Here is a 16,145-nt window from a genome sequence, read left to right as displayed (position 1 = left end):
ATAAACTCTGAGGAATAGATATATTTTCGTAAAACACTTAGACTAAATATGCCTAGCAAATAGTAAATACCTGTGTAATGGTATTATAGTAATATATGTATAAACAAATGAAAAATTAAAGAAAGAAAGAATAAATTCATCTTGTGTATTTTTGTAGAATGGTCATTGACCAAAATAAGGGGCCATGGCTTTAATAACAAGTTTATAAAAGATACTTGGGCAACTTCATCTGCTGATTTTTTTATAGTGACCATTGATAACAAGTTAAGATGACATAGTATTTTATCACAGTATTGTGAATATGTAGTTTAAATCCAGCAGTTTAAAGATGTAGTTTTTTGGTGATTTACCTTGATAAGACACAGTATTTAGAGAAGGTAATAAAATAGATTTTAGTGTATATAATTTTAGAATACCCATAATTTTGGTAGATCATTACAAGGAAGCTTTTTAGCAAATAATTTCAAACTGAATACTGTTGAGTGTGCAAAGTAATGTCAAGTGGATATTAAATATGTGCTTTATCTAAGGTAGCATAATTAATATTTTATTAGAAAATGGTTGAACCTAATGTGTATTCCTTCTTAAGTGGAGAGCCAAGCATGTTTGCACGGATGGGATAAAAACTTTTGCATGGAGGCAGCATTGTCTGCTGGACACAATCTGTGAGGTAGAAAGCCCTTTGTCCTAGATGTGTTTGAGTTCGTTTGTGTAGTTGTCACCATCACAGTCAAAAATTAAGTCCCATTACAAATTTTAAGATATGTGTATATTTTGACAAAAAGTTCATGCAACTGTGCAATGCTACATTTTCTAGGATTTTAGGCCTCCTTTATTCCTTCCTTGATTCCATGTTCATTTGATTAGAAAAATGTTATCTTTTTTCCCCCGTGGTGTAGATATGTTTAGTGTCAGCGTATGTAATCCTTAATTTATTTGACTTTAGCACTCCAAAACCATCTGCATATGATTTTTCAGAATCAATTCATATAATATGTTGAAGTTTTTATAAATGTCAAGTTTAGAGTAGCTGTAAGATGTAGGTAGATTGCATCTTGCTTCACTGTCTGTACTTCAGTAAATGTATATCGTTATTATGTGCTTACCCTTCTCTAGTTACTCCCCTGAGTCTGAGCATCAGAAGACAGAGAAAGTAAATTCCCCAAGCTTTTCTGGAGTCACTGCTCATTGCTTATGCTTTATTTTAGATTTTATACATATATAAAGCATATACATTTGTGTTTCACAGAAATGTATTAGGTCTTATTTAATAAAAGATGATCTATCATTTTTTCCTGTTTAATTATTTGGATTTTGAATTGAAGTTTATGATCTAATTCATTTTGATCATGTCAAAAGGCTATGGATAGATAGTATTTTGTGAATTTTGAATGATTGAACATGAGGGAACTGAAGCCCAGTATAATTTATGTCTTGAATACTTTTGTGCATATTTTGAGTTTGATATATAAGATTAAAATCAAAAGACCTGAGCATGATGCCTCAATGCTGAGTTTGACTGTATACTAACGACTCAATTTGTGTCAGAACCCCATCTCGCTGACACATATAAAGTGTATTAAGGTATTAAACATGTTCCTAGGTTCACATATTCTTGAAATCTATGTCTTGATATAATTCAATTTTTACAAAGTTTTAAAATTAAAACTATTGGAGATAGGCAAGAAACTAAAGTAAAATAATCAGCTATTTAGTGGACTTCAAAACATTTTTCTCCTATAGTTGAATATAACATAACATATACAAATTTGGCATATACTCTCATCTGTTTTGCATAATTCAAATCTCATTTGACTGTCTCATTCTCTCTATAATTGTTACATGTATGAATGGTCAAGGGTAGTTTTCCTTTTTCCTTCTCAAGAATATATATATATATGTAAAATATATATGTTATATATGTGTTATATAATATATATATAGTTTTAGAGATATAAATTATTTTTGTAGTTTATGTGCTACTTAGTAAAGGACAAGTAAGACTATTTCCCTTGGCTTCTTATCTATTTTTAACTACATTTTATTCTACTTTTTTTTTGAAAAATAATGGTAATATTTAGCAGTTCTCATGCTTTATGATGGCATTGACTAACCGACTGGTATAATTGGTGTTTGTTTAAAGGTAAAGCAGTTATTGGTAAAGTTATATTCTGACATTTCAACCAGGAAGTGCTAAGGAAATACCTGTAGAGAACAATTAGATAGACACAGTCTTTTTTTTCTTCTTTTTTTTTTCTTTGCTGAGGAAGCAGTTGCCCTGCTAACATCTGTTGCCAATCTTCCACTTTTTTTGCTTGAGGAAGATTAGCCCTGAGCTAACATCCGTGCCAGTCTTCCTCTATTTTGTATGTGGGTCACTGCCACAGCATGGCTGACGAGTGGTATAGGTCCGCACCCAGGATCCAAACCCACGAACCTGGGCTACCAAGTGGAGCATGCCAAACTTAACCACTGTGCCACTGGGCCAGTCCCCACAGGATCTTTTTATATTACTGATGGAGCTCTTCATCCTTGTTGACTGAGCTGTTGTGGTTCTGGTTGATGTTGGAAGAGCAAACAATATTTATGCTGCTAATAATTGAAACTCTTTTTATTCTGGTGCTGAAAACATTCTTAAAAATAGCAATAAACACAACCATGCACACATATTTTTTTCTAGGACTACAGAGTTAACATCTTCCTGAGACAAAAATGGAATGATCCCAGGCTGAAGCTCCCTAGTGATTTTCGGGGCTCAGATGCACTGACGGTAGATCCCACAATGTACAAGTGTCTCTGGAAACCTGATTTATTTTTCGCAAATGAAAAAAGTGCCAATTTTCATGATGTCACCCAGGAAAATATCCTCCTCTTTATTTTTCGTGATGGAGATGTCCTTGTCAGCATGAGGTACTCTTTTATCTTTAATATTTGTAGATTTATGTTTTCCTTTTAAAATCAGTGTATCACAGAGAAATATATTAAACAACTTCTAAGACCTCTGTTTCTACTTTCAGGTTATCTATTACTCTTTCATGCCCTTTGGATTTGACATTGTTTCCCATGGATACACAACGTTGCAAGATGCAACTTGAGAGCTGTACGTAAATGAGACCCTAAGTGACTATCGGAATAAAAATGCTTAAAATTTCTAGGCAATACATTCTACTAATATCTTAGATAACAATAGTAAAACTAATGCTTTTGATTACAAGTAGTCATTAGAGTAATTTACTTAGAGAAACTGTACTTTTACTATATTAATTTGTACTAAGATAGACAATCTTTTTGGTACTAGCTTTTTATTTCAGTTAAGTGGGTATAGTAATTTCTAATTTATTCCAATTGCCATCCTCATTTGAATTAGTACTATACGTAAAGTAAAGGAGAAAATAATGTCCTAATAACTTTTCTGATGTTAAAACCACATTTTCAGAGCAGAAAATTCAGAGAACATTGAAAAATATTCTCTAAATCCTAACAAGCATTCATTTTTTATGGGTGTAAAGAAATTACTTTTTACAAAATTGGATTTTCTAGGTTTCTATGATCATATATTTTTCAGTTTATAAAAGATGTACTATTAATTGAAATGATTATTTATCTCTGAAAATATATTAATTTGCATTGATGCTTATCTTTTGAAAATAGAAGTAGGAAATAAAACTTGAAAAATTAATACTAATGTAAGGAATCTTTAGCCTGAATACCTAGATACCATGACCTATTTCTGCAGAAAGTAAAGAATAATAACCTTGTAAAATGTCTTGCATACACTTGCTAGATGATATGCTTTAAAGTCACTTCGTGGTTGTTTGTTGTTGTTTTCATTTTAATTTACTGAAACTGGATCCTAAATTTGAACAATATTTATTATTTTCTAACTGTAAAATGAGATTTTGCAGATGTCAGTGTATGTATGTACGTTTGTGTATGTGTTTTGTGTATATGCCTGTGTGTCAATATGTATTTGTATAAAAAATTCCAGCATGTATTTACATTCAATTCTATTACCAGATACACGAAAATATTGCTTTAAAAGATACATGTCCTTTGAGTTGGATGGTAAACTACTTTATGCTGTAAAACTCCATAGGATCCTTGAATTGTAGCCACATTACTAAGCCCAATATGTGTGCCTCAGGGTGCTGTGATGATGTCCATTTGAGGGGTTGTAATGCTCTCCTGTGGCAATGCAACTCCTTTAGGGAAGTTGGTAGTTCTTTCTTCAAAATAAAGAAGTGTTTCGGTGCTTAAGTTTATTTAAAAATTTTTAGGTAGCATATTCATGATTGTAAATATATACATTCAGAAAACTAGTATCACTTATTTATTACTTTTTTATTGATGACACTTCAGAATTCTGACATAGACAAAAGTACTACTGTGTGACACCCTGAGATTTTAACTATTTGTAGTATGCTGATTATTTCACTTGTTCTTTCTTTAAGCCAATTATCTGTAACTTTTGTGTTAATATTTTCATTAGTGGCCATAGATTTTCTCTCTTTACATTTTGAACAAAAAATTTATATAGAAAGGGCCTATTATCATTTCTATGATTAATGTTTAATGTTTAATTAAACATTATGTTTGGATTATTAAATCCAAATTTAATGTTTGGATTATTAAAATATTAAGAAAGAATGAACAATTATATTTCAAACTAATATTTTTATTTATTTATTTTTGTTTATAGTTGGTTACACAACTGATGATTTACGATTTATCTGGCAGTCAGGGGATCCTGTTCAATTAGAAAAAATTGCTTTGCCTCAATTTGATATTAAAAAGGAGGATATCGAATATGGTAACTGTACAAAATACTACAAAGGCACCGGTAAGTAAATTTTTTAAATTAAGCAAAACTAAATCCTATTTCAAAGATTCACATTAATGTTAACGTATACTAGGGATGGAATAGAAGAAAACTAGTTAAAAAATAAGTTCAGTATTTATAAGTAGTTTATCTTTACATTTGTATATTTAAATCTTTCATAAAAGTACATTCACAAAAGTTTTTCTTTCAATTTTTTATTACTAGATAGTTTTGCTTTTCTTTATGTAATTATGGATAACAAGAGGTTGTCAATTTTCTTTTTTCAGTAATAGGAACTCTCCCAAGTGGTTTTCTTAGATGTTGCCAAGAAATTCGACTTATGGCAAGATTCAATTTAGGGCCAAACGTTATGGATATAAACAATGTAATCCATATATACTCATCTGCTGTCTTTGGGGCACTTTTTAAATGTTGGTTGACCCATATTCTTAATTTTAAAAAGTATTGATCTTTATGCTGTGCAGGAAGCAATAAGCATGTGAAATAATTGAACGTTAGTAAATATTCCTTGTATAATATTCATGGCCTAGGTTATGGAACAGCCAATTATGAGAAGCTCAACAAATTAACCTCATTCATTAAATTACATCAAGCTTTGCAGAAATGAAAATACAGTACTTACTAATCAATGCTTTTTAATATAATTAGTATTCAACCTTTGAGTCTTTGCCGGTAGTTATGGGTTATTGAGGGCTTTAGAGGTTAAATATAGTGTTAGTTCCCTTAGCAGTACAAAGAAAAAGATGATTGAATTTTGATCATTACATTCATACCAATGATCAGTTCAACTTGTAAATTACCACACCATTATAATTCTATATCAGGAAGTAAATCATGACCAAGATATTCAGGAATAGATATAAAGTTTAAGTTTATTGCAACATTTATCTTGACTTCACAAAAACAAAAATGTATAGTGTAATTGTGTAGAATTTAGAGAGATCAGATGTTTGAGCTAAAATGCTGCCATCATGACATCATCAACGACAAAATATAATTTAAAACATTCCTGTTGATATTAAAATGAGAGGAAGAGTGAATATTTGCATATTTACAGTGTTATAATGTATGCAACACTAGGCAACTTGGAGATAAAATTAGCTGAAACATCTGTTGTTGTTGACCTTCAAATAAATTAACAGGTTATATAACATTTATATATAAATAGTCCCTTCTCTTATAGAGCTTATAGTGTATTAGGACAAGAGAGATAATGAGCAAATATACTGCTAAAGGAATTATCAAGTTTTTTAAATGGAAAAACTGAGAGCTCTTAAAAATTTGACCATCCAAGTTCTCAATGAAGAAGTCATAGATACATAGAATATGAGAGATGGAAGTGATCTTATTGATAATTCCAAGCCAGCTCCTTTATTTAACACATAAATAACTGAGGTGCAAGGTGACTGAATGACTTAATGTCACCAGCAAGTCAGTGTCAGCCAAGGCACTAGGCATAATATTCCTCATTCAAGGAAGAGGAGACCGAGTATAGTTTTTAGAGATTTTTCCAACTCACCTAGTAATGAAAAGAAAAAAATTTTGAAAGACAAGAATAGTCCTTTTGGGCTTGTCATGTAGAAACATATTTAGTAGTTGTTTTTTTGAGTTCTTGCTATATGTCAGGCATTGTTTTAAGTGCTTTACAAGAATTCTTTAATCCTCACAACAGTCCTATGAGTTCAGTACTTCTATTATCTCTGTTTTACCCATTTGAATAATGAAACAAAGACAGTTGCTCAAGGCCTACTGTTAGTAAGCAATGTGTTGGGATGGTGAGTCTGGCCTTGTTACACTACCTGTGGAGTCAGTCGTATTATACTTTGAAAGTCTGGGGGTATTCATTTTTTCACCTTTAAGCCTTACACGTAAAAGTCTCCATTTGGGGGACTCAGCAGTGAATAAAAGAGAGATCCTTGCCCTTTTACAGATTCATATTCTAATATGGTAGACAAGTAAACAAAGTAAATATAAGTTGCTTCAATTCTAAGAAGGAAATAGAAGGTGTGCTGTGGTAGAGAGTATTGAGGGAATTACTCAAGATTTATGATAAGTAAAACTTTCATAGTTTTTTTGCGTGATATTTTTTAAGTCATTGTAAATAAGTCACTGATATCTCATTAGCTACAGAAAAGAACAAAAAGACTTATGGCTAACGTAATAATAATCGGCACTTACTATGTTTCAGTAAACATGCTTCATCAGTATTTACATGAATCATTATATGAATATAAGTAAAACATTTTAATGTTTGGATAATATTTAGAAATGTGTTTAGGACAACAGAACATTCAAAATATGTGGAATGCTTAACAATGTAGAATAGTGGAAAAGATATAGAGAGCAACATATACAAAATGATGGCCAATATTTTCTCTAATTTGTACAGAAATAATCTGAAATAGTGATTCAGCTTTAACTTTATTAAAAATTACGTTTTTTAAATAATTGTAGAAATTACAAAGGTGGAGAAATATATAGAAAAATACTTAAATTGGAAACTTGAGTGAATAATAATGAAATAAAACCTCACAGGAAATAGAAAGTAAATTGAATTTGCCAATGAACATTTATATCAATTAGCTGGCCACCTGCCTCTCATAAATGTAACAGTACCAGGGAAAGATCAAAAAAGATCAAGAAATGTTTCTCATAAAAGTTTATCGAGCAAATCACTATAATATCCAAGCACGGATTTTACTGCCGAATGCATCTGAGTCTTGGAAGATCCCCTAGTGGGCGCTTCCATAAAGGGACACGGTGGAAACTTGCTTTAGATTACAGGACTCAGGTTATGCAGGCTGTCATTTAAACATGGTGGAATGGAATGCAAAAATTCATTTTAAAGTGAGCAACTTCATAGTTAAACTGTTATCTTTGTAACAACTTAGGCTACCTAAAAGTACCTAATAAGCACATATGTGTCCTTCTCTGTTTCACATGCGCTGGGCGAACATAAAATTAGCTTGAGTAAGCGATACTATTACAAAGCGAGGTACTTCAGAACCACCTTTAGGAAATACTGTGAAATACTTTCTTAATTGCTGCAATTGGGTTTATGAAAGATTGTGTTTTGGAAATTTAGCACATGATTGTTAGTTAGAAACATATGTTCTTGTTTGTCCAGGCGGAAAGTTAAGATGAGTGGTGGGGAACTGGAAAGGGAGGGAAATTTTTCATTGTTTTGCCTTTGGTATATTTTTAAAACCTGTGCACAATTGAAATTGCCTAATTTTAATGAAATTAAATGTAAAATTTAAGGAAATTAAAATTAAAGACAAACATTCTGCATTTCTTGTTTAATGATATAATATGGAAATATTTGGCAGAATTTATTTCAGTTTAAATCAACTATTTATTTTTGTTACATATTAGCCCTAATATCTTTCTAATCTCTCAGAGGTATCAATGTTATAATTCACATTGGAAAAAAGGATAGATTTCTAATCTAAGTTATTTGATAAAAAGATGTGAATAGCCATTCTTTTACTCAACATTTATTAAAACCTTATGGTGTGCAACCATTAATGAATAAATATGAAGATTATTCTAGCATTAGAAGTATATATATTCTTCCCAGCTGGGAAAAATAGATAAAAACTACTTTTAAACTATAAAATAGTACAGAGTAATATTATCCTTTTCCCCATAATTATTTTATTTATTCACTGTTCAGTCATTTATTTGTTTCAACATTTTAAAATAATTATGTACAGTTTAAGCTGAATACAATTGAAGATATTTTAACTTTTTGGTATTTATGTATAATCTTACTTTTGTTGAATGGTAAATGACATGTTTATCTAAATTAAGCACTTTAGGCATTATTTTATTTAAGTTGCTAAATGAAAGGACCAAAACATTTAAAAAATAATCTCAAAAATCTGGAAATGTCTCTTCTATTCCAGTGCTAGGAGAATATTTGTGTCACTTATTTTCTTTCTCAAGTTATCAAAGGCTGTTATGAGGCTGCTCATAATTTGTGATTGATTTGGGGGACTTGTTGATGTTATGGCAGCTCTAGAACTATATTGTAAAACAATTTCTGCTTTAGTCTCAGCTTGTGAAAATGAAGTTTTTGCCCTCAATTAGAGGATGTTTGAGAGCCTGGAGGAGAGGAGGGGAGAGAATTGAGAAGAATGTCAGATGTTTGTACTTTATAATCTTTTATCTATATACATTGAAAATACTTATTTCTGATCCTTGCTAATGTTTACTTCCAATACTTTCTTAATTTTTTAAGATTTAAATATGCATGTGAGTTATTGTAGATTGCCATCCCTTCTAGATAAGAAGTGGTACGTGTGGCTGAAAAATTATACTGACAATGCATAGTCCAGGAGTGTTTCTTTTTAGACTTGTTCTCCTTTGATTTACTGCTTTCTGTATGACTCCCTTAGATCATTTGCGCGGAGAGTACCCCTGGGTAAAGAAAAGTTTAAGTTCATTGCAAATTCTCTGAACAAAGGCTGAAAAGCCAAGACACTGACAGAGTGGAGGGACATGTGGTATCTGTTTCTCAATGTCATAATGGAGCTGCGAAAGTTCAGGTGAAACAAGTCCCATAGTGTCATCCTTTTAGATCACATAAATTATATATATTTACAGAAAAAACTATTTTTGTGGAGTCTACTTTGTGAAATTGCCTCAAATAGAAGTGACTCAATTTATAGGTGCATTATTGATTTTTGCAGTTGTATGTAGGTGAGAATCTCATACTTTTAATATCTTTGTTTCTGAAAGGGTACTACACCTGTGTGGAAGTCATCTTCACCCTAAGGAGACAGGTCGGGTTTTACATGATGGGTGTTTATGCCCCGACCCTGCTGATTGTGGTTCTCTCCTGGCTTTCCTTCTGGATCAATCCGGATGCAAGTGCCGCCAGAGTGCCCCTGGGTAAAGTGTTCCATGCTTCTGTCTCATGTCAGGAATGTGTTATGTCTTTATATAACTAACAATATAGTCAACTATTTTGAAACAATGAGTTTTCGAATTGATGGCAAGCTTTTTCTTTTCTTTGTTTTTAGACTTCCTTCAAAACTTGACTTCGAACTAGATTTTCTCAATGTTTATGTACTCTATAATTAAGCTAAGTTTTTTCTTTTCCTGTCGTCAAGGTATTTTAAACAGTTAATCTATCCTACTTTGGTTCTCATGAAATAATTATTAATATGTGATTTTCACAGATAACTCAAGTCTAAAATCCCCAATAGTGCCAAACTTACAAACAAATAACTATTTTGATGGAAATCTTTCTAAATAATATTATATACTATCTCATACTATTAATGAGGGAATATGGAATATAATTTATCTTTTTAAAAATAACTTAGTGGGCTGGCCCCGTGGCTTGGCGGTTGGGTGCGCGCGCTCCACTGCTGGCGGCCGGGGTTTGGATCTTGGGTGCGCACTGACGCACCGCTCCTCCGGCCATGCTGAGGCCGCGTCACACATACAGCAACTAGAAGGATGTGCAACTATGACATACAACTATCCACTGGGGCTTTGGGGGAAAAAATAAATAAATAAAATTATTAAAAAAAAAAAGACAGCATCATTTTTCTAAACATCAGTTATTGTGTGCTGTATCATCAAGAGTGGCTAGAGAGAACAAGGGCTGGTTGTTCATGCTCTCCAATTTGTTATTGTTAATGCTCTGTGACATAGAAACACCATTAGCCAGACTTGAACATTGTGTCTGTAGAGGGGTTAAAAAGTCTCTGTTAGGGGAGATATTCGAGAGCCCTTCTTATGAGTAGAGTGAATAAACTTCAAAATAAGGACATTGTAACAACAAATTTTCATTGGAGTGTTTTGAAATTTTTCATTAGTCTGTGTGTGTGTGTTTTCTGAATCTCACCTGGAACTTACATAGGTAAGGCAGTGATACATCTGACCTCTTGGTGACTGACTGGTTGCAGCATTTCATTTTTTCTTCCATCATAAAGGCCTTGTGGAAATCTTCCCTCCTGACTTATTGGAGGAATTAAATGAAATACATATTTTAAAGAGTAGGACACCAGGAAAGAAGCAATGAAAATGACAATTTTATCTGAATAAGAAATTTGGTAGTTTACATCTAATAAAAACTACAAAGACCAAATCTATAGCTTAATAGCCAAAAAGGTGGGAAATTTCATCCTAAGGGTTATGTATCTGTAATGAAATCAATGACAACTGATAGATTAATTCCTTTAGGAGATGAGAATTAACTGTGTGGTATATTGTACCAGAAATAAAATACCCAAAAACTAGATTTAAGAATAGACAAGTCTATTCTTAGACTTGTCAAAAATATCATGCATTTCCCCCACTTAGCCAATTTTTTTGTTTATAAGAAATATCTTACTCTCATCTAGTGATATAAATTGAAATGGCAGGCTTCCAAGGGTACTTTGGAGACAGCCCAATCCCTGACATATCCTTAAAGGATTTTTCTCTGTAAATCCTCATCTGTACTCCTCATCGTGTAGGACTTCTGATATGAAGTTCCTAAGCTGTCACTTAGCATCCAGCAGACCTGTTGTATGGATCAGAAATGGTTAGTAGTTGAAAGTCAGTCTCTAGAGTCAAACTTGGGTTTGAATTCCAGCTCTCTGCTTACAAGCTGTTGACAACTTGGACAACAAACAGATCTAACCTCTTTAAACATATTCTGTTTACTCTGTTGAGATGTCAACAGGGATGAAAAAATACTCAAGTGGTTACTTGGAGGATTGAAAAAAAGAGTGTAAAGCCCATATTTCACATTCAGGAGTTAATTAGATGCCTCACATATATTACTTTACAGTTTACAAAGTACTTTTACATGTTTTGATTCAACAGATATTTATTATGTGCTGACTATGTGTCAGGTAATATTCAAGAAGATGGAGATATTGTTAATAAAGTAAATAGCTGATAAATAGTTAATAAAATAGTTAAAAAAAGAAAAACTCTTAGCCTCAATGAGTTTATATTCTCTTGGTAAGAAACAGACACCAAATAAGTACAATATATAATATATAAGATGATGGTATAGGGATAGAGAATTCAGGCCTTCTTGTCAGGAATTGCCTCAATGAGAAAGTGATATTGGATAAAGACACGATAGAGGTGAAAAAATGAATCATTGTGGGTATCTAGGAAAGAGTGGGCCTGGATAGTGATCATCAAGGGCAGCATTCCAAGGAAGGAGCATACTTGGAGTATTTTGGGAACACCAAGAAGGCCAATGTGGCTGGTGCAGAATGAGTGAAAGGGAGATTAGTAGATGAGGTCGGAAAGATAACAATAGTGAGGGGTGGGCTGTGGGAAGTCTCCTAAGGCATACTGATGATTTTGGCTTTTATTCCAAGTAGAATGTGAAGCCGCTGAGGGCTTTTAAGCATGATATGATTTAAATTCTAGCACATTCCCTTTGCCTACTTTGTTTACAACAGACTGTAGGGGGCAAGGATGGAAGCAAGGAAAGAGGTTAGGAAGCTATTTTAATGATCCATGTGAAACAATCATGGTACGGGCCAGAAGGTGGTAGCAGAGGTGCTCGTAAACAGATGATGGATATGGGGGAGATAAAGAGACTTGTAGATGTGTTGTATGTGGGATTTAAGAAAGTAGAATTGGGGCCAGCCCCATGGTATAGTGGTTAGGTTCACATGCTCCACTTTGGCGGCCTGAGGTTCGCAGGTTCAGATCCTAGGCACAGACCTACACGGCGCTCATCAAGCCATGCTGTGGCGGTGTCCTGTATACAAAGTAGAGGAAGATTGGCACAGATGTTAGCTCAGGGACCATCTTCCTCAAGCAAAAAATAGGAAGATTGGCAACAGATGTTAGCTCAGGGCCAATCGTCCTCACCAAAAAAAAAAAAAAACAAAGTAGACTTACAGCTGACTTCAAGATTTTTTTGGCTGAGAAACTAGAAAGATGACATTGCCATTAACTAAGATGGGAAAAGCTGCATGTAAAGCAGATTTGAAAAGGTGAGCAGAACCAGGAACTTGGTTTTGGACGTGTTAAGTTTGAGATGTCTGTTAGGTAGAGATATCAGATAGGCAGGTGGGTGTAAAAGTCTGGGGTTTCTCGGAGAGATCAAGGCTGGAGGTAAGAATTTATATTTGTTAGAATATAGATGATCTTTAAAGCAATGGGACTGGAGTGTAGGTAGAGAAGTCTAAGGGTTGGATGTGGGACTGGGAAGATAAAGGGCAACCAGTATGATATGGTTTACCAGAAGCCAAGTAGAGAAGGTATTTCTAGGTGAAGGGAGTGATCAACCAAACTGCTTGCAAATCAAGTAAGTTTAGGGCTAAAGATTGCCATTGGATTTAAGACCTGGAGGAAGTCACTGTTGTCCATGACCAGGACAGTGTCCGTAGAGTGAGAAGAGGAAAGCTTGATTGGAGGGACTTCAAAAGAGAACAGGAGGGGAGGAACTAGAGACATCCAGTATAAACAACTCCTTGGAGATTGTTATGTTAGCTGTAAAAAGAAAAAGAGAATGGGGAAATAGCTAGGGTGGGAATAAGAGTTGAAAGCATTGCTTGTTTTTGTTTTTGAAGGTGGACAAAATCATAGCATATTTACTTTTGGTGGAAAACAACCAATAGTGAAGGAAAAATTGAGAGATGGAAGAAGTGCAGGAGCAGCGTCTTTGAGACATGAGAAGAGATGAGATCTGAGAAATAGAGAGATTGGCCTTTGCTGAGACAAAGTGGACTTTTTCCAGAGATCAGCAAACTCCTTCTGTAAAAGGCCAGATAGTAAACATTTTAGGTTTGTGGCCATATGGTTTCTATTGCAACTCCTAAATCTGCTGCTGTAGTGCTAAAGCAGTCTTAGACAATACATAACTGAATGAGTGTGAATATGTTCCAATAAAACTTTATTTATAAAAATAGGTGGTGGGCCAGATTTGCCCTATGTCAGTTTACTGACCCCTGGTCTATAGTATCAGGATGGAAGGCAGAGTGTATGTGTATAGACACGTGAGTAGATATGGTAGTACAGACTTGTAAATGATTCTGTTTTCTCATTGAAATAGGAAGCAAGGTTATGAGTTGCAAGTAAGATAGGATAGAGTGTTGTGGGTTTGAAAAGAGAGAGAAAGCAGTGAATGGACAAGGGAAACACATTATGTATGGTAGGATTATGGACTTCTTGAGGTTAGTGATTATAAATTTCAAGTGAGATCAGTCAGCATGTTGGCATGTTTATCTCTAGCCACACTCGTTAAACGAAAGCTAGAGGATAGGGACATATTTATGTTTTTGAGATTTATCCATGTTGTTACTTGCATTTATGTTTGATTCTATCTTATTGCTGAATAGTGTTTCATAGTATGAATATGCCACAATTTTTTTTCCATTCAACAATTATGGACATTTGAATTGTTTCCTGCTTTTGGTTATTATAAATAATGTTGCTATGAATAATTGTGTACAAGTCTCTGTGTGGACATATGTCTTCTTTCCTCTTGGTTAAATACCTAGGAATGAGATTTCTGGATTTTATGGTAAAAGTATGTTTTACTTTTATAAAATATTACCATAGTGTTTATCAAAATGATGGTATCATTTTGCATTCCTACAGTTGTTCCACATACTCCCCAACACTTAATTTTTTGCCTTATTTAGTGGCTGGGACCTCTAATACAATGTTGAATAGAATTTTGGGAAGTTGCCTTATTCCTGATTCTAGGTAGAAATAATTGAAGCTTTCACTGTTGAGTGTGATAGCTGTAGATTTTTTGTAGATGCCTTAGGTTAAGTAGGTTCCTTTCTCTTCCTAGTTGGTTGAAGGTTTTTATCATGAATGACAAAATTTGATTAAATTTAAATTTGATTGAATTTTGCCAAATGCTTTTTTTCCATATGTTTAAATATTTATATGGATTTCCTTCTTTATTTTGGCGATTCATACTGATTGACTTGTAGTGTTAGATGAGTTGCAAAAATTAAGCACAAAAAAATGTTCATAATATTCACTTTTCCTTTTAATGGCTGCCTGTAGTGATATCCCTGCCTTTATTTCTGATATTGTTAAATTGTAAATTCTCTGTTTTTATTAATCACTCCAGCTAAAGGCTTATCAATTTTCTTGATATTTTCAAAATATCAGCTTTGATTTTGTTTTTTTTTTTCTTTTCATTGATTTTAGCTCTTATGTTTCTGATTTCCGTCTTTTTACTTAGTTTGGATTTAATTTGATCTCTTTTTGATGCTTAAAGTGGGAACTCAGATAACTGATTTTAGATCTTTCTTCTTTTCTAATATGAGCATTTAAAGTTAAAAATTTCCCTGGAAGCGCTGCTTTAGCTGAAATGTACAAATTTTGATATATTGTATTTTCATCTTCTTTCAGTTAAAAATATTTTCTCATTTCTCTTGTGACTTCTTTTGCCCATGGATTTGCTTGATTCCCAAATATTTAGGATTTTCATAAGTACCTGAATATGATTGCTTTCTAATTTTGTCAGAGAATAAACTGTATGATTTTAATCCTTTGTTTGTTGAGACTTTTTTTAATGGCCTAGACCACAATATGCCTCCTGGTAACCAGACCATCTGTACTTGCAATGTATATTTGTCGTTATTGAGTGTATTGTTCTGTAAATATCAGTGGAGTCAAGTTGATAGTGTTGTTGAAATCCTTTATGTCTTTTGTCTACTTATTATTATAGCTATTGGTGAGAGAGTTCTTAAAATCTGAAACTATGTTTATGGAATTATTGCTTAGGTATTTTGAAACTCTCTTATTAGATTTATACATATTTATAATTTTATCTAAAAAAATCATATTACTGACATTAAATTTCAAGATATTCAGTTGATATAGCTATTTTGACTCATCATATCTTTCTTTTTTCTATCTTTTTTCCCCTATATTGTTCCAAAGGATTAAAAAAAGTCAGTTTGTCAATCTCTTCCTTTTATGGCCTATAATTTTTATTTTCTAGAAGTTAGGAGAAAAACATATAGCATGACATAATTTACCCTAGACTCATTTTGCTTTTTTTAAAAAATCAGTTTTATTTTTCCCTCAGTCTCTTTTTAATTTACTTTCTCCATTGTTAACAAACATCAAAGCTTCCTCTATGAATTTTGGGTAAAGACTTTTTGTCTGTAGCTATTTCTCTAAGTATGGAAGTAACTACAACAGTAACTATGAAAGTAACTTTTTGTAATACTCTAAGTAAACTATGCTATCACACTCCATTTTCCTGATACATAAAATACTTTAGTTGCTGCTAAAAGGGAATTTTTTTTAACAAATAACCTTTAGTCATAAATGTAAAAAGATTAATAATTCAGGTCACAATTCA

General features: G+C 32.9%; 1 protein-coding gene across 1 annotated transcript in view; it reads left to right on the top strand.

Annotated features, from left to right (window-relative positions):
* The window catches only part of GLRB (glycine receptor beta), an 86,145-nt gene that overhangs the window by 54,361 nt on the left and 15,639 nt on the right, over nucleotides 1–16,145 (top strand). Inside the window, exons 5-8 of the mRNA XM_004420953.3 lie at nucleotides 2,681–2,910; nucleotides 3,018–3,100; nucleotides 4,700–4,840; nucleotides 9,584–9,736. Coding sequence (XP_004421010.1) covers nucleotides 2,681–2,910; nucleotides 3,018–3,100; nucleotides 4,700–4,840; nucleotides 9,584–9,736 — 607 coding nt within the window. The remainder of the gene's footprint in view (nucleotides 1–2,680; nucleotides 2,911–3,017; nucleotides 3,101–4,699; nucleotides 4,841–9,583; nucleotides 9,737–16,145) is intronic.

This window comes from Ceratotherium simum, chromosome 12 (genome assembly GCF_057802395.1).
Source record: "Ceratotherium simum simum isolate JZ-2026a chromosome 12, ASM5780239v1, whole genome shotgun sequence".
NCBI lineage: Eukaryota > Metazoa > Chordata > Mammalia > Perissodactyla > Rhinocerotidae > Ceratotherium > Ceratotherium simum.
Note: the sequence above shows the minus strand (reverse complement) of the source record. Positions and strands in the feature narration are given on the sequence as shown.